The 22,338-nt window shown below is 52.2% G+C and overlaps 1 protein-coding gene and 1 pseudogene across 1 annotated transcript; one reads left to right on the top strand and one right to left on the bottom strand.

The window, feature by feature from the left end:
- Positions 1 to 249: 249 nt before the first annotated feature.
- Positions 250 to 10,991, bottom strand: LOC140221892 (uncharacterized; annotated as a pseudogene).
- A 6,749-nt stretch (positions 10,992 to 17,740) lies between these two features.
- LOC117846177 (NAC domain-containing protein 20) lies at positions 17,741 to 19,603 on the top strand. The gene is made up of 4 exons (XM_034727293.2): positions 17,741 to 17,907; positions 18,007 to 18,200; positions 18,299 to 18,633; positions 18,722 to 19,603. Exons 1-4 carry the CDS (start codon positions 17,888 to 17,890, stop codon positions 19,250 to 19,252), a joined length of 1,080 nt encoding a protein of 359 aa, XP_034583184.1. The 5' UTR covers positions 17,741 to 17,887; the 3' UTR covers positions 19,253 to 19,603.
- The last annotated feature ends 2,735 nt before the right edge of the window (positions 19,604 to 22,338 follow it).

The following is a 22,338-nucleotide window of genomic DNA, read 5'->3' as shown; positions in this document are numbered from 1 at the left end:
GATAATACTAATATTTAGATAATATTAAGCCATCCATCATCATCCTGCATACAGAACTCCATGTCCATCATCCTCTAGCCACTCCAAGCAGAACTGTTAAAAAATGAGAATGGGTTAGTAAATTAACAAAATTGTACAGGTGGTTGATTTAACAAAATCTCAATGGTTCAGTTAAAAAACAAATATCAATGATTTTTGAACATGAAGGCTAATGTGTGTATATATATATATTTAAATGCATAACTCTACCTAATTAGTTCGATTCCCAAACTTTTGCCAAATGTGATCAATCAAATCAGATTGTAGTTGCCTGTGACCTTCACGATCACGAATCTCGGCACTTCTCTGTATTACCTCCTCCATCACCGGATCATATCCATGAGCGATTGTAGATGCCTGAACAGTAGACGTGGTTCCTTCCTCGTTCAGGTCAAACGAATCATCCTCTATATCCTTCTCGTCCTCGATTATCATGTTGTGAAGTATTATACAAGCTAACATGATATTCTCAAGATCCCCTTGATCATATAGACGTGCCGGCCGACGCAAAATGCAAAAACGAGATTGTAAAATGCCAAATGCACATTCAACATCCTTTATTTCCCCCTCTTGATGTTATGAATACAGCTTGTGCTCAGCTGATTGTGGTGCGCGTATGGATTTGACAAAAACAGCCCAGTCTGGGTATATTCCATCTGCAAGATAATAACCTTTGGTATATTGCCTTCCATTCACAAAGTACTGCACCTGTGGAGCTTCTCCTCTTAATTCCTTGACGAACAAATCAGAATGACTCAGCACATTGATGTCATTGTTGGATCCCGCCACTCCAAAGAAAGCATGCCATATCCATCGGTCATGCGAAGCAACAACCTCTAGAATGATGGTTGGTACACCATGATCACCACGAGTATATTGTCCCTTCCATGCATTGGGACATTTTTCCCAATGCCAATGCATACAGTCAATGCTCCCTAACATGCCAGGAAAACCACGACGCTCACCGATCTCCAACAGTCGTTCAACATCTTGTACTGTGGGGCGTCTCAAGTACTCTTCACCATATACTTCAATGATTCCCTTAACAAACTTTTTCAAGCACTCCACACCAGTACTTTCTCCCATATTCAGATACTCATCAAGCTGGTCTGCTGAGCCGCCATATGCTAATTGACGGATAGCTACCGTACACTTATGAATTGGTGAGAACCCGGGACGATTCAGAGCATCCGGTCTCAAGGTGAAATACTCATCCCATCCACTCAAGGCCTCAACAATCTTCAGAAAGAGGGGTCTCCTCATCCTAAATCTTCTTCGAAATTGTGTCTCATTGTAGACTGGATTAAGAGAGAAGTAGTCATCCATTAGTTGCTGGCTGGCTTGTTCACGAGGCCTCTCCACATATCGCCTAGGACCACTCCGAGATCCTCCACCTTGTATGTCATCAACAATGGACTGCATTTCAGCTACAAGATGGTCGCCTAAATCATCTAGAATTTCTTGTTCTTGAAGATAGGCATCCATGGAGTACAGATCAGTAGGGTCCATGTTGCCATCTCCATCCATGGCAGCAAAGGATACCAGAGAATAGTGGAAAGCAGATTAGAAAGGTGTTGGGGGGAAATATTAACGATCTCCTAAAGCAACAATCATGAAGGCCCAGGCCCATCCAAGATAGCGAAATTGCCATCGGCCTGACATGGAAGGGAGAGGCCACGCTCCGCCCCGCTCGACCAGGAGACCCGGGGTCGGACGCTCCCGACCCCTTGAAGGCCACGCTCCGCCTCGCCCGACCGAAGACCCGGGGTCGGACGCTCCCGACCCCTTGTGGACTGCACTCTGCCTCGCCCGACCCCGGGTTCCGGGGTCGGGCATCCCCGACCCCCGGAAGACCAAGCTCCGCCTCGCCCGACCGCGGATCTGGGGTCAGGCTGATCTGGGCCCGTCCGACAAGTATCCGCCTCGGACGCAGATCTCGTGGGTCCCCCTGTCAATCTCGCCATAAATGCGCCGTAGATATGTCAGGAAGAGGGATGATCGCGCTCCTCACGCAACCTACTGCAAGTACCCATGCACGGTCGCACTGTACAAGCTACAGTACCTGCGGCCTCGTTCCATTCGCCGCAAGGCACTCATGGCCTGCGCCGCCCAGAGCAGAGGGAAGACTCGCCCGTTCTCGGACCCCGCGCGCCCGGCAGCAGGGATGTGACGTCCGCTCTCCGCGAGCCATCAGCAGGACGGCGGCATCCGCCGTCCCTCCTAACAAACACCAGAGTGGTGACGAAATGCCCTCATCATGACCCAGCGGCTACAGCCACCGAAGAGGCTATCTGCAGGGCGCGATGACAGTTGGCGCGCGGCCACCCTCCTCCTCCAGCATACGCGCCGGCAGACGCCGAAGGCCGGCGTGGGCGCCGGGCACCTAGGAACTTGTTTCCTCCCTTCGTGTTGTATTTTTACCATACCATGTTTAACTCTTTACTGCTCTCACCGCCCGTCTCACCTGTAACCCCGGCGGTCTCCTTACGATATAAAAGGAGCGTCGGGGGCCAGAGAGGGGGGGCTTAGACTTTTTTCCTCAAGCCAACAGCACATTCTTACATTCCCTTAGAGCACAAGCACACAAGAGACCTGGGATCAGTTCCCTCTCTCGCCCACCTGTAACCCAACCCCGCGTGGGCAACACGAGCATCCTCGATACTGGACGTAGGGCCTCTTTTGCCCGAACCAGTCTAACCCCGTGTCTCCCACGCCACCATCCGAAGCCTTACGCGCATAAAAGAAATTTACTAGTCTAAGTCTTGATCCGCAAATCTTGACAACGACAGTTGGCGCGCCAGGTAGGGGACCTTTGCGCGTACATCTCCAGCTTCAGATGGCCAACCACGACTCCAGCTTCGCTCCGGGCTCCCTGATCCGCTTCGGGAGTCTGGACTTCCTCGCCACCGGGGAGGGGATCGAGCTGATCCCTCTCCTCGTCTGGCCCGCTCGTCCCCCCATCCCCGGCTCCACCGCCGGGATAGCGGCGAGCGGCCAGGCGCGCGCCGGCGGGCCTCCCCCAGAGGGGCGGCTCCGCCTGGAACATAGAACAACTAAGACGCTTCTACCCCTAGCTTTTGTTTCCAAGTTCTGTACAGACTTGTCTGCAATTTTGGAGTTTTCTTTTTGCGGAAAAAAGAAATTTTAAGCCATCTCTGTCCAGGCTTTTCCCGTCAAGCCCAGGGATATCCGACCCTGGCTTCGCTCCAGGGCCGCATACCCCTCGGGGGCTATCAGGGACTCCGGCCCAAGCCATTTGGCACCATCTGAAAAACATTTTTTCTTTCGAAATGAGTCCCCCTTTCTAAACTTTTGGGCACAAAAAGGAGAGAGTGCGCGAACGGTGTTAGGCAAAGATTGATCGGACTGCGAAAAAACCTACGCCCCAGCGGCTACGGTACCTTCGCTCATCAAAGCTTACTGACACACCCGACAACGCACTCTAAACTTTCAAGTCCAAAAGGAGAAGGAAGGGGATCGGAAACTTTTGCACGGCAAAGTTATAGAAAAGGCCTCTATGGTCATCACAAAATAAGTCCAAAACTAATATATTTACATCTGGGGCGCTAGCCCGATGCAATTAAATTGCCCGAGGATCTGCGGGCGGGACGGCTTCATCCTCAAGGAGCTTCGCCAAGGCCTCCACCGGGTCAAGCACCGACGCATCGATCTCGTCCAGCTCAGCCTCGGAGTAGCCGGCGGCGTACCCCCCGCTCATCCCGGCGAAGTTGATGCCGGAGTAGTGGGAGCCGAAGACCCCGAAGGCTCGCCTCACGCCGGTACGGAGCGCCTCCAGGGCAATCTCGCGGGCTCGGCGGTAGGTCCCGAGGACACGAGCCGCCAGCGAGCTCGTCCCCTCCCCCGGACCACGCTGAGATCATCGCAGACGACGCGGACCGCATCCCGCAGGGCGCCGTGCTCAGTGCGTTCCGCATCAAGCGCCTCCCTCAGCCGGGTGAGCTCGCCTGCAAGGATCACCTAGAAGAACCCGCTAAATCGAAAATCACCGCAACATCACAAAGACAAAAGAAATGAGTAGAGTCTTACCCTCGGACTGGGCCTTCAGCTGGCGTTCCCGGGCCACAAAGGCCTGAAGCTCCCGCGCTTGCGCTTGAAGCTGGCCGACCTCCGCCCCAAGGTTAGCCACCACCTTCTCGGCCTCCTCCTTCTGGACCTTCTCGGCGTCCCGGTCCTGCCAAGCCTTCTGCCGCTCGCGCCGGATGCGCTCGACGGTCTTCTGGAGGGCTTCATGCTCCCCCTTCAGCCGTGCGAGCTCCTCGGCGTCGTGGCGGGCCTTTTCGGCGGCAGCCTGGAACTCCTCGCGGTCAAGGCGGGCCTTGTCGATGATGGCTTGGAGTTTGGCTTCCGACCGCCGCGCCTCCTCCTGCGCCGCTTCCACGCGCCTTTGCAGGTCGCCGATGACCCCCTGGGTGGCAGCAACCTGCATGGGCAGCTCCCTGGTTCGCTCCCTCTCCACGTTGAAGTGCTCCCAGAGCCCCCGCTCCAACCGGAGGAAATCAAATTTCCCCCGACTGCACTCTTGGAGAGCCTGCAAAGCAATACGCCATCAGGGGCAAGGCAACGGGAAAAGGACAATCACCAACAGGAGGGGCGACGTACCTGGCTACCAGGGAGGACGACGTTGTCCAAAGCCCCCATCACCGAGGACAGAGCCGCGTGGGTGTGGGCGAGGCCACCCTGCACCGCCTGCCACTTGTGCCACTCCGCGGTGTCATCCAGGGTGAAGAGGTGCCTCGGTGGGTCCTCACGGGATGCCCAACGCAGGACAGACCCTCTCCACGCCTTGGGAACGGTGGCAGCCGAGGCTGAGGCGGGAGCCGATCCTGGCGCCGCCGTCGAAGCAGGCTCCACCGCCCCGGAAGCCGCCGGGTTCACCGACGGCCCCGGCGCCTGCGCACCCGTCACCGCCAGGGCCGCCGCGGGGTCGTCTGACGGCGGCGTCGCCTCCGACACAAGCGGCGGAACAGGTATCCTCGCGGCTACCTCGCCCTCCGCCGCAACCGCCGAGGGAGGCTCCTCCGCTCCTGCCGGAGTCCCTCGAGCGGGCTCCTCCGCCTCCGCCGCCGGTGCCACCTCCGCTGGGATCCCCGGGGCGGAGGTCCCCGCCTCCGTCGCCGCTGCCTCCTCCGCCGCGGCCACGGGGGCAGACGCTCCCTCCTCTGTCGCCGCCGCCACCGACCCCGTTGCGGCTGCGGGAACATCCATTCTTCCTCCCGTCACCGCCGTCCCCTCCGCCTCATCGGCGTCAAGGTCGATCACCTCCGTAGGGTCGACCGTGGGAGCAGAAGGCGGAACGGGGGCCACACCCTCTCCCGCGCTCGACGCCGCCGCCACTCCGCCGACCGCCGTCACAGGGGCCGCCTCCGCGGCGGGATCCGCGACCTCACCAGGGACCCCGCCGCTCGCCGCGGGCGGGACCGCGGTCCGCCCCACAGAGGAGGACGACACCCGCAACGCCTTCTTGGGCACCAGCTGCAAGACGAGACCACGGGGGGCGGCGCTGCGAATCAACGAACAAACGTCAGCGGAAACGAACGCAAGAAGGGGAAAGGAACAAGACTCACGAGGAAGGCCAACTCACGTTCCTGCAGAGCAAGGACGGCGCGCGCGCTTCGCCTCGGAGCCGGACGCCGACCTCAGGGCATCCGGCAGCGGCCGCTTGTCGCCGCTTCGCTGCCCTCGAGTCTCGGGCGCGACTGCGGGGGCGGGCTCCGCGGACCTCCGGGGAGCGCCCCGCGCGGACTCCTGGAGGGCGCCCCGCGCCGGCTCCTGGGAGGCGCCCCGCGCCGACCCCTGGGGGGCGTCTCACGCCGGCTCCTGGGAGGCGCCCCGCGTCGACCCCTGGGGGGCGCTCCGCGCCGACCCCTGGGGCGCAGCCCCGGGGCCTTGCGGGACCAAGCGCCGGGCAGACGATCCCTCCGCCTCATCCCTCGCGGTCGTTTGCGGGCGCACCTCCCGGATTACGAGCGCACCTGACCGAAGGGACGAAACCAGCTCTTCCTCCTCTTCATCATCGTCCTTCTCGTCATTATCATCGTCGTCGTCGTCATCGTCTGACTTGACCCGCCCTCTCCGCCGCCGTTGGAACTCCTTAGCGGCCTTCTTCTTCCTTTTCACCGTCTCCTTGTCCTTACGGCGCTTCTGCTCTTCGGCAAGGAGACGGTTTTGCGTCCGCCGATCGGCGTCCTCCGGCACCGGCGGGTGCGAGTCCACGACCCGGGTCAGCATGCCCTGTGAACACGAAATGGCCTCGCGTCAGGGCGACAACTACAAGACGCGAAAAGAGAAGGGAGGCACCCCAATCCCTTACCAGGTCGACGAAGCCCCCGTCCGGGCGCATCGGCGGGTGCCCAGGCACCGGGTAGTTGGCATCCTTGTCCTCCAACGCCTCCCGAATCCATTGCCGGATCTCGGAGGCGGCGAGCGCGCCCACCACCAGGGTGGTGCCCTCAGTCGGCGCGTCCGGAGTCATGGCGGCGAGCGAACGGACCCGGAGCATCAACGGCGCCACCCGCCGAGCATGGTACGCCCCAATGACCCCGGCGCTGGTAAGCCCCTTCCTCTTCAACTGCTCGATAGCCTGCAGCAGGTCGAGGATCCGCTTCTTGTCCTTCTGCACTGGGCCATATGACCACACCTCCGGCGCCACGTCGATGGTGCGGCCGGTGAATTCTGGCAAGGGGGAGTTCGAGTAGTTCTTCACGTAGAACCACTGGTTGTGCCACCCCTTGTGAGACGCCGAGGTCTTCATCGCCATGTACTCCTTGGAGCGAGTATGGCGAAGGTGGATTCCGGCGCACCCAATCGGCACCGGGGGCGACCGCTGCTGGCTCCCCCTCTTCTCCGTCTTCTGGTACAGGCTCACCGCGAAGAAGTACTTCCACAGCGAGAAGTTGGGCTCAATGCCCAGGAACCCCTCACACAGGGCGACGAACGCCGCAATGTGCTAGATCCCATTAGGGTTGAGGTGTTGAAGCTCGAGCCCGTAGTAATGGAGGAGCCCCCGGAAGAAGCGGCTCGGCGGAGTCGCGAACCCCCGCTCGTGGAAATGGGCGAAGGAGACGACGTAGCCGGCGGGAGGCGACGGCACATGCTCAGCTCCCACTCGCCCGCATCCGTCCTCTCGCAGAGGAGGCCTTTCCTCACCAGGCCTTCGGCGCGCGAGGAGTTGAAGTGAGAGATCCCCCAAGATCCCATCGCCGGAGGAGGAGGAAACCTGACGGGGGTGGGAAGAAAGGACGTAGCTTGGAGCGGAGGAAGGCGAAACGGGCGCAGGTGAGCTAAGGGCGAGTCTGGAGGGCGAAAAGGCTTGAAGGCAGAAGGCGGGCAGAACCAGCCAGGCGGAGCTTCCGTTTTTATAGGAAAGGCGCGAGGGGAGCGGAACCGACGCCCCTGTCGCCATAAATGCGGTGCCAGGTACGCCCCCGTCACGCCCACTTTCTTTTTGGAAACCGCACGCACGACCGGCCACGAAAACATCCTCTTCCCCTCGATTCGCGGGTCGACGCTCTCCATAACTCCGTCTCCCGGAAGGCACGCCCACGACGTCCCCCAAGTTCGGCCCAAAACGCAACGACCACCCCGATTCGGCCCAAGGCCCACCGAAAGGTAAGAAAGGGATACGGGGCTGGAAACGCCCCCACGGCCCATTACGATCCAGAGGTTCGAAGGCTAGCCCCCTACGGGTTCGACAGCTGCCTCAGGAAATCCCCCGAGTGAGGGGTGAGAAGGGACGGGTCCGCTAGCGGCCAACACCTAGGCGAGGGAAAGCCAAGGGCGTCCCGACCTCACGTTCGAGTCCTGACCGGCATCAAAGTTCATGGTTTTTCCACGAGGAAAGGCAACGAGCCCCCGGATCCGACCGAACAGACCCGGGAACTATATGAACTGGCCGGCTGGAGACTGGAGTACGCTACCAGCTTGGCCCGAGCTGGACCCCCCCGAACGGGGACCGGGACTCCACTCGAACCTACCCGTTCGCAGCTCAACGAGCACCACGGTTCGTCCAACGAGGATAGCGTGGCACGGCTCAACCCCTCCGTCCCAGCGAACGGACGCTTGAGGGATAACGATCAAAAGTCGACCTAGCCTCCCGATCGGTCAGCTGCAACGCGCGGGGGCTCGGGGGCTAGCGTCGCAACCAACGACCATGTGTGTGGTCGCGATTCGTAGGCTCCTCGGCCAAGTTGGGCTAACAATGTGCCCTACCCCCAATCAAACCGACGCCCCTATTGCCATAAAATGCGACGCCAGCCTGCAGGACGAGCAGAAGATCTCCGGCGAAACGACGAAAGAAGCCTTCGGAGGAGCACTCTTGATCCACCACAGGCTCGGGGGCTACTGTTGGGAGGAAATATTAACGATCTCCTAAAGCAACAATCATGAAGGCCCAGGCCCATCCAAGGTAGCGAAATTGCCGTCGGCCCGACATGGAAGGGAGAGGCCACGCTCCGCCCCGCTCGACCAGGAGACCCGGGGTCGGACGCTCCCGACCCTTTGAAGGCCACGCTCCGCCTCGCCCGACCGAAGACCCAGGGTCGGACGCTCCCGACCCCTTGTGGACTGCACTCCGCCTCGCCCGACCCCGGGTTCCGGGGTCGAGCATCCCCGACCCCCGGAAGACCAAGCTCCGCCTCGCCCGACCGCAGATCTGGGGTCAGGCTGATCCGGGCCCGTCCGACAAGTATCCGCCTCGGGCGCAGATCTCGTGGGTCCCCCTGTCAATCTCGCCATAAATGCGCCGCGGATATGTCAGGAAGAGGGATGATCGCGCTCCTCACGCAACCTACTGCAAGTACCCATGCGCAGTCGCACTGTACAAGCTACAGTACCTGCGGCCTCCTTCCATTCGCCGCAAGGCACTCATGGCTTGCGCCGCCCGGAGCAGAGGGAAGACTCGCCCGTTCTCGGGCCCCGCGCGTCCGGCAGCAGGGATGTGACGTCCGCTCTCCGCGAGCCATCAGCAGGACGGCGGCATCCGCCGTCCCTCCCAACAGACACTAGAGTGGTGATGAAACGCCCTCATCATGATCCGGCGGCTACAGCCACCGAAGAGGCTATCTGCAGGGCGCGACGACAGTTGGCGCGTGGCCACCCTCCTCCTCCAGCATACGCGCCGGCAGACGCCGAAGGCCGGCGTGGGCACCGGTCACCTAGGAACTTGTTTCCTCCCTTTGTGTTGTATTTTTACCATACCATGTTTAACTCTTTACTGCTCTCACCGCCCATCTCACCTGTAACCCCGGCGGTCTCCTTACAATATAAAAGGAGCGTCGGGGGCCAGAGAGGGGGGGCTCAGACTTTTTTCCTCAAGCCAACAGCACATTCTTACATTCCCTTAGAGCACAAGCACACAAGAGACCTGGGATCAGTTCCCTCTCTCGCCCACCTGTAACCCAACCCCGCGTGGGCAACACGAGCATCCTCGATACTGGACGTAGGGCCTCTTTTGCCCGAACCAGTCTAACCCCGTGTCTCCCACGCCACCATCCGAAGCCTTACGCGCATAAAAGAAATTTACTAGTCTAAGTCTTGATCCGCAAATCTTGACAATGACAAAAGGGAAGCACTAGCAGAAAGGGGAGCAGTAGCAGAAAGGGAACTCAGAATAGTGCCGTGGCTGTGTGCTATATATAGTCACAATTGCCGTGGCTGTATCTATTCACACTTGCATGCACAAAACAAGTGGAAGGAGTTCACACTTGGCGTGGCTGTTTCGGTTTCACAAAAATTAGTGGTCTCATTTCACAAGTGGAAGGAGTTCACACTTGCATGCAAAAAACTAATCACAGGAATTAATATAGCACTGACCAAAGGATTTCAGTTACCTTACATAAATTACTTCCATGGTCACATTTGTTTTCACATTGTAGCTATTGCATGATCAATTCTAGAAAAGGTACAAGTCCATCAGTTACCAGTTCATTGCAATTGAATAAGCAATTAAAGAAGGGTTGACAGTGGCATACATTAGGAAATAAAGCAAGTCTCATGCTCTCTAGTGCCAAATTTCTCTCAGCCAAAGCATCTGCATTAAGCTGATCATGAGGTGTAAGCAGTAGCTGTGTGTAAGTTTCCAGCATTTTGCACTTAGTTTGTTCATGAGCTGCTTCATGACTAATCTTAGCTGCTTTAATCTTCTTATCAGCCAAACTTTGCTGAATTTCTATCATCTTCTCTCTCTCTACCCTGTTTTTGTTGCTTGCTTCAATGAACTTGTCAAATTTATTGTTCAAATCAGACAAGGCGTCATTTCCCTTTTTGTTGCCTTTCAATTCTTTTTTGGCTTTCTTCTGTCCCATTGGTCGCTTTTCTCCATCTAAGTCCAAATTCACCACTGCAGATAGGTTACTGTTAGCCTTTGTACTCTTTTCCTTTTCCTTCTTTAACCTAGCAATATATGCTGACCACTTCTGCTGACCACGTACTACCTTCCACATATGCAGCAGATGGAATGCCTTACCACTATTCTGGCCAGCCCACATCTCTAATGCTTTGTCAGTCAACTGGTCATCACTCATCCCACTTTGCCATACTCTATCGGCATTTACCCAAACACCATGAAAATCAGTTAATGGTTTCCTAGAGCGATCCCAACGTATTTTCAATTGGTTTCTGTTCCTCTTATGGCTAGTTTCTGTGGTCTTGTTGTATTCTGTAGTCACATCTTCCCAATACCGCTCTACCTTCTTGCCATTTCCATCGACTGAGTCCTTTGAATTACGCAACCAGGCACTGGCCAATCGTTTACCTTCTTCAACGGTCCAGTTCAAACGCTTGTCGGTTCTAGCATCGTCATCGACATTAATTGATTCATCTTCTTCTTCACCTACATCTTTCACTGCATCATGAGCTAGACCATCTTCTTCTTCTGCTGGAGAATGAGTTCTTGTAGCACCCAGGTCAATTGGAGACACTGAAGACCGATTCATTGTAGCACCAACAAAGTGGAAATTCTCTGGAAGATTGGTTCCATTAGGATGGTTAAGAAATGGGTTGGAATGCAGAAGATTTGAGAACCCTCCTTGTGGGTATAACCTGCAACCATATTGTTTGTTGTGTGGTAAGGTTGTCTGTTATTATTGTAACTTCAGAGAAAACTGAAAGCAACAATATAGAGTGGCTCAATCGTAACCAAAAAGGAAGAGGTGATATTAGCAGTCACCTAATCTCTTCAAAATGAGAGGAACAGTATTGGCAAAAGGCATTCAAACTATTATCCATGAAATATATATATATATATATATATATATATATATACTAAATTACTAAAATCCACATTATGCATGCCATAAAACACTTCAAGAGCAACACACCGACATGGCAAATTGAGAACAACATATAGGAAAAATAATTGCTATGAAATTGGCATGCCTAGCAACACCACGGCATGTCATTTATGCATATATACATTCTGCACATCTGTAACTAAAATCTAAAATCTATAACTACAATCTATAATCTATAACTACAAAGAAGCTGTGACCAAAATCTATAACACCACGGCATGCCATCCACGCAATTCATCTAGTTAACACAGAAAGCTGTGACTATATATAAAATCTGTAACTACAATGTGCATAGACAATCTGTGATCCATAGAAACGTATTTCTGTTGACATACCCTTCACTAGGAGAAGATGTTGGCCACCATCCACCAAAGGGGGAAGCACTGATTGGAGAAGTGGTGACGGGAGCAGCAACACCTGCTGTTGCAGCGCTGCCAGCGGGAAGGCTCCGAGTTGCAGAAGCACCTGCGGTCGGAACACAGGTCCCAGGAGCACGGATGGCCGGAGGTCGGGTTCCACGGCCACCACTGCCCCGCCGGGAACTAGGCTTCGTCAATCGATTCATCCCTAATTCGAGATTTGGGTTTGGATTTGGGTTAAAGCTTGTTGGGGAGGAGATCAGTTGGGGAGAAGATTTGGGGATGGATTGGGCGTACCTTGATTTGGAACTGGGTTCCTTTTGTACAGCGGCGACGAGCTGGAGAGCGCGGGGGACGAGTCTGGAGAGCGCGGGGGACGAGTTGGAGAGCGCGCGCACGGGAGACCTTGCACGTGGGAATCGGCGGGCTCCGGCTCGCGCGCGGGAGAAGCGGGAGGAATTTCGGCGGCGGCGGCATGGCGTACTGGATCTGTAGACTCGACCTTCCCCTCCCCTATGCGGAGACTGGTGGAGTCTTCCAGCCTCGAACGAATCGAAGACTCAGCGTCTAAATAAGACGTCGTTTCTCCGTTTTTGCTCCTCTCTCCTCGTTAAATTACTTGCCACATCATCCAAATGCTTACATGGCAGTGCAATTAATAGGGATAGACTCCACGATGAAGTCTGCATTGTGAGTGCTCTCAGAGGCCAGGAATCCTTCACGCGATGTATCTCCTACTATTACCTCGTACTACGTACTGCTGGTCATCAGCTGGCCGGCAGCAGCGAGATTCACTTGGACGCTTCCATTTTTCCATATATATATATATATATGTATATATATATATATGTATATATATATATGTATATATATATGTATATATATATATATATTACTAAAGTTGAATAACGGATGGAGTGGAATGTTCCATTGCTTAGTATTGTTGATAGCATAGTTTTATTAGTTAATAAGATTGAAAACTTAATAAATGTGCCTGTTGGGTGTTATGGGATGAAACCTCTTTCTCATGTGATAAAACTCCTCCCTGCTCTCTTCTCGTAACTATCATACCAAGTCAGCAAAATGTTGATGTGGTATAAAATTTAATATCATGAAACTACCCGTTGAGACTGATCTTACCGGGGACAACGCTAAATTTCAAGTGATTTGGGGGTATGCAATTTTACGGAGTGACAAACTGATCATGGTGGTTAACTAAGTCGATGATGAGATCATCTAGCTCTATATTTCTCACGTCCTAGCTAGCTCCTTGATCCAATCTAGCCTTGTCAATAATGATTGTTTTTGTCCTCCAAAACCCGTTCGAAAAAAATATAAGGAATATATGATTGGATCACTCCTTAATCCTTCTCTAGGCAGTAAGATCCGGAGACCACTCTCTAGATGCATAAACTAAGTACTAATCACTCTCAAATCTTGTGCTCATTTGTTTAGATGGCCACTATTAGTAGCAATTTGGTGGCTTGTTAGAACTATCTAGTGCACATGAACATATCCAAACTCCATCACCTTGAAATGGGCGAGTACATCCAGGCCCCTAAGTAGGTTTTGGTTGATTAATGATAAATCAATTAAAGACCTAACAATTAAGGATACGAACATGTGTTAGTTCTATATATGAAGCATTTCAAGATTTTTGGAGACTCAAAAATGAAAACAAAAGCGGCATTTTGCTCACACAAAGATCTAGAGTTTATTAGGATTTTATTTTTTAGTATAGGGAAATGTTGTACTATTAAGATAGATGCGTGCTTGATTGGTTTGAAGTGTCTCAGATGCGTGGAGATTTTTGGCTTTGGGCGGTGTTGGCATCGAAAATTTCTGATGGGCGGCAGACATTTCCGGTGGCCGAGCAGTAACAGCTACCATTTTGAGTCCACCTAGACATTTCCTCTCTCTCTAAACTCCTTGGTTCAAATCCTAGTGAAAATTTGTGAGTTTGTGTCAGAGATGGAAGCTTTTGAGTGGCTTGTGAGCTTACGCTCCCTATCTTTAGAATTTGAGGTCTTGAGTAAAGCCGGTTGCGATTGTATTTGTTACTTTGAAGCTTTATTTGTGACCCCTAGCCATCTAGGCATCATCCGCCGAGCACCCAACTCGTGTGGAGTGCTGCAGAGAAGTTTGTTACCTTCCTCACCAAGAAAACCATAGTAGGGTACGGTGACCTAATCTTGATCGACTGGGTTGAGGAAAGGATGTAGACCCAACTCTTTGTGATCTCCTCAAATGGAGATATAGTGTCCTTTTTGGATTTGTCTGAGTGCTTATTTGTGTTTTTTATTGTTCTTGTTAATTAAATTTCTGTTGATTCGTCCCAATTAATCTTTTCATGAGCATTTGATTTTCGGTAATTGGTTAGAAAGCTTATATTATACACATCATCAAATACATGTGATAAATGTTAGATTTGCTTAGAAGTGCATAATCATAGTTTAGTTGCGGTTTATTTCTCTGTAACAGTTTTTTCCAACATTGAACTGGAAATTTCCAGTACCAAGCGGGAATTTCCGTTACATCCAAGGGAAAATTGCGGCAGACTAATTCCTATGCGAGTTTTTGTTGAAATTCTAGAAAAGGCTATTCATCCCCACACTCTGCGGCATCCAGGTTCTAGTGGAAGAGCACTATATATTGCTCCATATATAAAGTGATACTAAATTACCAACCCACATATAGCAATTTTTTCTTTTTACTCAGTAACAAAAAATGGTCATTCTGCTGTGGGTCATATCCATTTGGGCCCAAAACCATTCTAGCTGGTTGTGAGCTTGAACTTGGGTTAATAACGCGTGAATACTTGGCCTAAACCATGCCACTTTCCAAAAATATTAAAACTAATTTCTAAACAACAAAAACTATATTTAGCTTGTCATATTCTCATCACCAAATGAGCCTAGATGTGTATTTATGGCAACCCAAGCCATTCGTTAGAAATTATGTACATTTCAGAGACCATGTTGATGTCATCCTACTATTTTGTTTGGTTATTAGTGATCATCTTGGTTCAATATTCAGTAGTTCGAACTAGCGATCTTTACAAATAAACCAAATCTCAAACATGATTTACTCTACTAGGAGAAAACTGAACATAGAAATATGAGCTTACTAAAAGAATCACAACAGAATACAGAACTAGACAACAGAGGTCAAAGTTGTGAAGACTGGGTATGATGAGATGGTCTGAGCAATTATTTTTTTAATGTTTAGCATATCTCTACAACTTGCCGTCCACTAGGGTCTTCCGTCCAGCACCTTAGTGCCGGTTGCAATTCCAGTATTAATATGAGCATTAGTACCGGGCCTAATGTATAGTACCCTGTGACCCCCTTTAGTACCGGTTGGAGGCTCCAACTGGTACTAAAGGTCACCCATTAGTACTGAGTGGAGCCTCCACACGGTACTAAAGACCCTAAGGGCGTGTTTGGATCCTTGGCTAAAGTTTAGCCCTTGTCACATCGAATGTTTGGATGCTAATTAGGAGGACTAAACATGAGCTAATTATAAAACTAATTGTAGAAGCCCTAGGCTAATTCGCGAGATGAATCTATTAAGCCTAATTAATCCATCATTAGCAAATGGTTACTGTAGCACCACATTGTCAAATCATGGATTAATTAGGCTTAATAGATTCATCTCATGAATTAGCCTCCATTTGTGCAATTAGTTTTGTAATTAGCCTATATACTCCTAATTAGTACCAAACATCCGATATGACAGGGGCTAAAATTTAGCCCCTAGGAAACAAACACCCCCTAAGGCACATTAGTACTAGGCTCCACCCGATACTAATTGATGACCTTTAGTACCGGGTGGAGCTCCCACCCAGTACCAAGAGCTCCCATCCGCCGCCTTATCCATCCCCCTGCTACTCGCTACCGACCACCACTTATCCATCCGTTTCCTCCCTCCTCATCCTCTCTCTCTCTCAGCACCATCACCCTTCCTCTCCTCCTCTGCCTCCCCTCCCCTCCCCCCTCCGCTCGCCCCTCACCGGCAGTGAGGAGCAATGGTGGGGTGAGCTGAGGTGGCGGCAGCGGACGGTGAGAGCGGCGGCGGGTGGGCGGGGGCAGCAGGAGCGGCGGCCGCGGGAAGAAGGGGGAAGAAGGGGGCGGCATGAGGGCGGGGGCCGGCGGCGGGGTGGGGGTGGCGGGGGCCGGCGGCGGGACGGGGGCCGGGGGTGGGAGCCATGGGAGGGAGGGGGTGGCGGGGCGAGGGCGGCGGGGTGGAGGCAGCGGGGACTGCGGGAGGGCGGGGCTGGGGGCGGCGGGGCTGGTGGCGGGGCAGGAGCCGGGGAGAGCGGATCCAGCGGGGGGATTTGAATTTTTTTATTTTTTAATACCCCTTTAGTACCGGTTATTTCAACCGGTACTAAAGGCTCCCTCCTTTAGTACCGAACTGGCAATACCGGTTGCGAAACCGAAATTGTACAGAAGGCCCTTTCGCTAGCGGTGGTCGGCCCTTTCCCTAGCAGTGGTCGTTTTTTCTTCATCCTTGTAGTCCACGGCCATGTATGTTGCCTATATATGAGGTTAATTAATTAGGGCTTGGTTTAGGGAGGTCTATCTAGATGGCGATTAATAGACTTAAAGGTATGGCCAGAGTGTTAGACAACCATTGGTAGGATACGTTACCATGGTGGCGCGCTATCGGTCCACATGCATGGCCAAGTGTTGATTGGTAGGGGATACAGTGTATTTTGATGAGCATCGGTAGCATGCTGGTTATTCTTCTCACCAACTGGGGGTGAAATAGGTTAGCGAGACAGGCTGGGCTCAATGCAAACGCATTGTTAGAGCTATGTGATTTCCATGTGACTTTATAATCACTTTCCTAATTTTTGTACCGACATGAAATCACAACTAGCTGAGACATGTGCCACAAAAAAAAAGAGAGTAATGACGCATACATTCTCTAGCTGATAATCCATCAAACATTCGGTGGCCATATAGTTTGTAGTGATAGATACTGGATGGATAGCTTAAGGTTGGGCCATGACAAGATTCACTACCGAGGGCTCAGCCAAAAGCCAAGCGATTAACAAGCATGTACATTCATCTGGCAACTTTTCTTTGTAAAGCGAGCATGTCATGCCATTTCACCTGGCCTTGAAGGCACGTAGGCACGAACAGTAGTGATCTGTATGCACGCACAATGTGATCGATGGATCATAGTGCACCTTTATTAAATTAATTCCTTAAAGTAAGAAAAAAGAAAAACAAAATATCTCACACATGCATGCAATATCCGTCTCTTGTCCGCCACCTGCTAGATCAAATAACCAGCTAGCTGCCCATAGTTTCCTAGGCTGGCACGCAAGGGAACCTCGAGCACACTTGCATCGAAGTACACTTGGCAGTTGGGCAATGATGTGTATGTGCATGGTTTCTGTGTGACTATAAACACATGTAATACAATGTCCATTGGATAGATACATCATGGTGTCTACATGCACCACAATAGACAGCACATACACACACGGTACACCACATGGATACAATACAGCATACACACATTCTCTTTACACCTAATCTGATTGAGTGAAAAACATGACGCTCTAGAACAATCGCCAACTAGATCACGATGACCCGTCACTAATCTTGTCCAAAATGGATGCGCATTGCCCCGTGATGGTAACTTGAACCCCACGCTTGTCTATCTACTTTACATCACAAAGGTCTTACGGTAATCGGAGCAACAACCTACACGTGCATATCTCGACAAAGGCCGGCCACATAATACTGCTGTGGCAGATGACTAGGGGCGGGATGCATGGGCAATGCATTTTTGTCCACTGGAATCACAAACCAAGGCATGCAAACCGGAGGGATCACAACAGACATGCAAGCAGCAGAGAACTTTAGATGCTAGGGCATCTGTCACTAGCAGGCATGGCCCCTAGTGCGAAAGTGACAATGTGGTGCGTGAGGACAAGCATGGCACAGTTGGAAAGAACATACTTACAATTGCTAGTAGAAATAGACAACAACAGATAAAGAGGGGGAGGTGGTCGTGGAGAGGCAGGCTTCTGCAATAAGCGATTTCCCTATACACGCCTCTAGCCTATTAAAGCCATTGCACTCCTTGGCTAATTTTTAGACACAATAACTCCTCCAGCATCCGTCTTGAAGCTCCGTCTAAGAGATACAGACTGACTAGCAGATGAAGAAGTGTTTGCACATGTACGGTTTCCTACTCTTTGTTTAAGTACCTACGTACGTATTCCTTATTGCTTAGTGCAATCGTTTTCTTAGTTTGTTGATTATCTTCATCATTTGCAGCAAGAGAACCATGGGAGACCACCACATGCAGCAACCTGACGGCAACCTTGAGCTACCTCCAGGGTTCCGGTTCCACCCTAGTGACGAGGAGATCATCACCTTCTACCTCACTCCCAAGGTGCTACAGAGGAGCTTCACATGCGTCGCCATTGGAGAGGTCAACCTCAATAGAACCGAGCCATGGGAACTCCCGGGTACATACGCAATCTCTATACATATACACCTTGTTTGGTCCATGGATTCATGCTGTTGTGAGTTTTGAATTAATGATGCTTTGAATTGATTCGTGTAGTAAAGGCGAAGATGGGAAGAGAAAAGGAATGGTACTTCTTTTATCAGAAGGACCGCAAGTACCCGACAGGGATGAGGGCAAATCGGGCCACAGAGGCGGGCTATTGGAAGGCCACCGGTAAGGATAAGGAGATATACGGGACCAAAGTAGGTGTACCACTACCGGTGCTCATTGGCATGAAGAAGACACTTGTCTTCTACAAGGGACGAGCTCCTAGGGGCGAAAAAACCAACTGGGTCATGCACGAGTTTAGGCTCCAACATAGCAGCAAGCTCCCCTGCCCCACATCAAGCTCAAACTCCGATGCCACCATGGAATCTCCGCTTCTTTCCAAGGTAGTAGCAGCACTAGCATGCATCCATACTTCTTTCTTTGGTTACCCTAATAATTGTTTTTGATGTTCTACATATGAAATTCAAGCAGGATGATTGGGTGGTCTGTCGTGTGTTCCACAAGAACACAGGGATCAAGAAGGCATCTGTGCCTACGCCATCATTGTACGACATGGCTATGACTAGTGGTGGGATGGAACAAAGTAGCATCACCATGCCCATGCCGATGCAATTTCCCATCCCACCGGCATTCACCATGGACCCTGTAGCATCGTACTACTCCACCGCTGGAGCGAGCTCCTCATCGGTGCCACCACTGATGCCACCTATGGCAGGCATGGGCAGTGCTGGGCTTCAAATGAATGACACGTTGTTTGGGGACCCGATGGCCCATCTGCCGCCAATGTCCTTCTACCATCAGATGGGCGTGGGAGCATTAGGTGCTGCCAGCTTCATGGCTACACCGCCTTCGCTACCAATGGTGTCACAGAAGGACGTTGGGCTGAACAACCCCGACCATGTCAACACCGTTGAGTTATCATCGACGGTGTCCACAGCACCGGAATCCATGGCAACCATGGATGATGTGGATGGCCTTTGGAAGCAGGTACTAAAGAAGTGAGAGGGAAACAAAGATGATTGCATAAATATAGTATATCTATAGCTGCATTGCATCCATCTTGTGAAATAATGCATGGTTTGTATATGTTTTTCAGTAACCATCTAAGCTATTTATGAGTATAGGCATATACAAGTATATCAACCGTATCATTACATGTGTGAATATATGTGTTTGTTCTTCATGATTTAGGGGCATGTGTGTATATGTGTTTGTATATTTCCGGAAGATATTTAAGCTATATGTTGAAGGTTGTTTTGTAATAGGAAGATTGGAGTTTGTATCATATCACTATGAACTTATTATGTGAATTAAGTGTGTTATTTAGTTATAAATAAACCTAACTGCCAGAGTTACCTTGAAAATGTGTGGGCTTTTATTTTGTGAATTTATTTGGGGTTTGCTATAATTTATGAAGCTAGGTGTGGATATAGTTAGAGTTTAGTGGACCACTATGGAATCATCAAGCTAACTAAGCATAGCTTAGCTGGTAAGTTTTTACGGTGGAACCTGCCCACAACCGCTATTCTTTCTATTTAAATGGTGTCGCAAAAAAAATAGCTCCATCAAGTAACCATATTAGCATTTACCAAAGCACTTCCATTAGCATTAGCTAATAGCCGAATTAGCCAAGACTACCGTGAAAAATAGGTACGGGGAGAAGAATGAATTACTCAGGACGATACTGGTTACTCGAAATCGGTTGTGAAAAATTGAAGCTTGCAATAATACCTTTAAAGCTCATTTCTAATTAATCTAGATCACCTTAAAATTCCATCCACCATTCACATTGCTTTGATTTGGCTGTCCCTATCCCCTCCTCGGTCCTACACGAGTGAACCGACCACGATACTCCGTGCCTTGCCCCGCCTCTGCATTTTTTTAGGGTCAGGGGGATCCCACGTGATTTCATTGCTGGGGTCTTTGGTAGGCCAAAGTCTTACATTTATGTTTCAGCAAAGAAAACGGAAAAAGGAGGGTATCAGTTACAAAAGGCCAAACAGACCCCACAGAGCCAATCTAGAAAAGAAGATTAAGATCAAAACGCCAACACATGCAACCAAATAAGGGCAAGACGCCTTTTCACTGGCCTATGTTATCATCAACTAAACTATACTTTGCCGATCCTCATTCCGCAACTGTGAAGCATTGAGTCGAAGCCGAAGCTGAAAGACGACAGTCTGTATGGCAGTGCCTTCGAGGACCATCCAGGATCCAATCGACGTCCTTCTACGCCCTTTCTGGGGAGGAAACCACAAGGAAGGAAGGGTCATCGAGGGGAGAATGGGGAGATCCAATAGAGGTAGAGGGGATCATGGTCCCGTTAACCTGGCATAAGATGAGATAGTACAATTAAGGAAGGAGGATGATGACAAAGTAGAGACGCTGATGATAATCACACTCCTGCTCATGGTGACAGCTTAACAAAATGGTGCAGGGAGGCGGGACCTTAGCAGCAGTACCAACCAACATCTTGGCAAGGGGAGGATACGATACCGGTGTCATTGGGAAGCAAGCAGCAACAGTAGCAAGTGGCAGGAGGCATATCGACAAAGCCTCCATGGAGGGGAGCGGCACTCGAAGGCATCGCCATTGTCGGCACCGGTGCAACACCGGGCTTGGATTTCTTCCTGCAATTACCCGCCCACCTGCATTGGCCGCACCAGCAGTTGCATGGAAGAAGACTTGACAACGCCTCCACGGAAGAGGATTTCTCCTTGCAAATTCCATTCAGACTGGAGCCTGCTGCAGCTTCCTTCCGGACGGATCCAGCACGGACTTCCGGCGTGGTCTTGGCGCAGGCTCCATATCCGCATGGAGCCGTGGCTGGCCCACGCGAATTGCCTCCTGCGCCCGTGGCCACAGCGGCAGCGTACGGCGCCACCGCAGGCCACCCCGCAGTGATGCCGCCTTGCCATCGCGTGCCCACAGCGGACATCCCACCGCCGTTGCTGCCAGCCGCAACACCCGCACGCGCTTGAATCTGGCGCCGCAGGTCGAGGCCGGACGACACGGGCTAGACCCCCAAAGGCAGGGGCGAGCTGTTGCTGGGGCGCCCGCCCGCCGGCCGACCAAAACAAACAGCCACCCGAAGGAGCCGATCTAGCAGCATAGGACACGGATCCAACCACCACGGGAGCGGATCTGGCCACAGGCATGCCGGAGTCTCGCCGGAGCACATTCTCGGTAGAGGGGCCACCCGCCCTAGCCACAGTCGCAGCCGCTGCTTGGGGGAGTCAGCAAATCCTACCTCCCCACTCGCGGATCCGGCCATCTCCTATGTAGATCTAGCCGCCGGCCATGGCCACCTCGCTGGAGCACCACCACGCCGGCCATGCTCATGGAGGAAGGAAGAGCTCACGAGAGAGGGGGGAAAAGGCAGGAAGAAGGTGGAATGGCCCTACCGCCACCTTCCTCATTGCGCACCAGACTTCCGGTGGGCAACTCCGGCGGCGGCGGAGGCTAGGAGCGAGGCCGGTGGGGCCTAAGGCTAACGGATGGGGGAGTCGCCCGTGTCGCCCAACGCGAGCGATGCGGGGGCCTGGCGTTCCCTCAACCAGGGTCGTTGCCCCCCGCCTCTGCATTGAAGCAACCCAAGCGATCCAAGTGACATGAAACTGCAGGCCTCTCCCATGAATCTCTCCCCTGGCCACGTGCGACTATGGGCATGTTTAATATGGCTCTGGAGCTGAACTCCAGCAACTCCAACCAATTTTCCAACCAAACACCCCAGCTCCAAAACTCCATGGAGCTGCCAACTCCATGAAGTTGTAGTGCAAATGGGGGTGGAGTTTTGGAGCACCTCTTTTGCAGTTCCAAAACCACCCAATATGAACCTCCTCATGGAGTTGGTGGGTAATTACCTACCAATGCCACTGGTTACACACAAAAAAGTTTGTTTGTTTTCTCCCGAGGCCCCCCCTCCCCCACTGTGACTCCCTCCCATGCACCTGTCTTCCTCCCCCGCCGCCCATCAATGCACTACCGGGTGGCCCCTCTTGCTGCCCCTCCTGACCACCGCCGGCCGCCCGACCCCCGCCGCTGTCCACCGCCCCCGTTGCCCCGCCCTCTGCTCGCCCCGCTACGGA

The sequence above is a fragment of the Setaria viridis genome, chromosome 2, assembly GCF_005286985.2.
Source record: "Setaria viridis chromosome 2, Setaria_viridis_v4.0, whole genome shotgun sequence".
In the NCBI taxonomy this organism is placed as follows: Eukaryota; Viridiplantae; Streptophyta; class Magnoliopsida; order Poales; family Poaceae; genus Setaria; species Setaria viridis.
Note: the sequence above shows the minus strand (reverse complement) of the source record. Positions and strands in the feature narration are given on the sequence as shown.

Excerpts from the sequence above, each read along its gene's own strand:
- LOC117846177 (XM_034727293.2), top strand. The coding sequence starts at position 17,888 with ATGAAGAAGTGTTTGCACAT. Across the intron at positions 17,908-18,006 it reads ATGAAGAAGTGTTTGCACAT|CAAGAGAACCATGGGAGACC; the intron begins GTACGGTTTCCT and ends CATCATTTGCAG. Across the intron at positions 18,201-18,298 it reads CGAGCCATGGGAACTCCCGG|TAAAGGCGAAGATGGGAAGA; the intron begins GTACATACGCAA and ends TGATTCGTGTAG.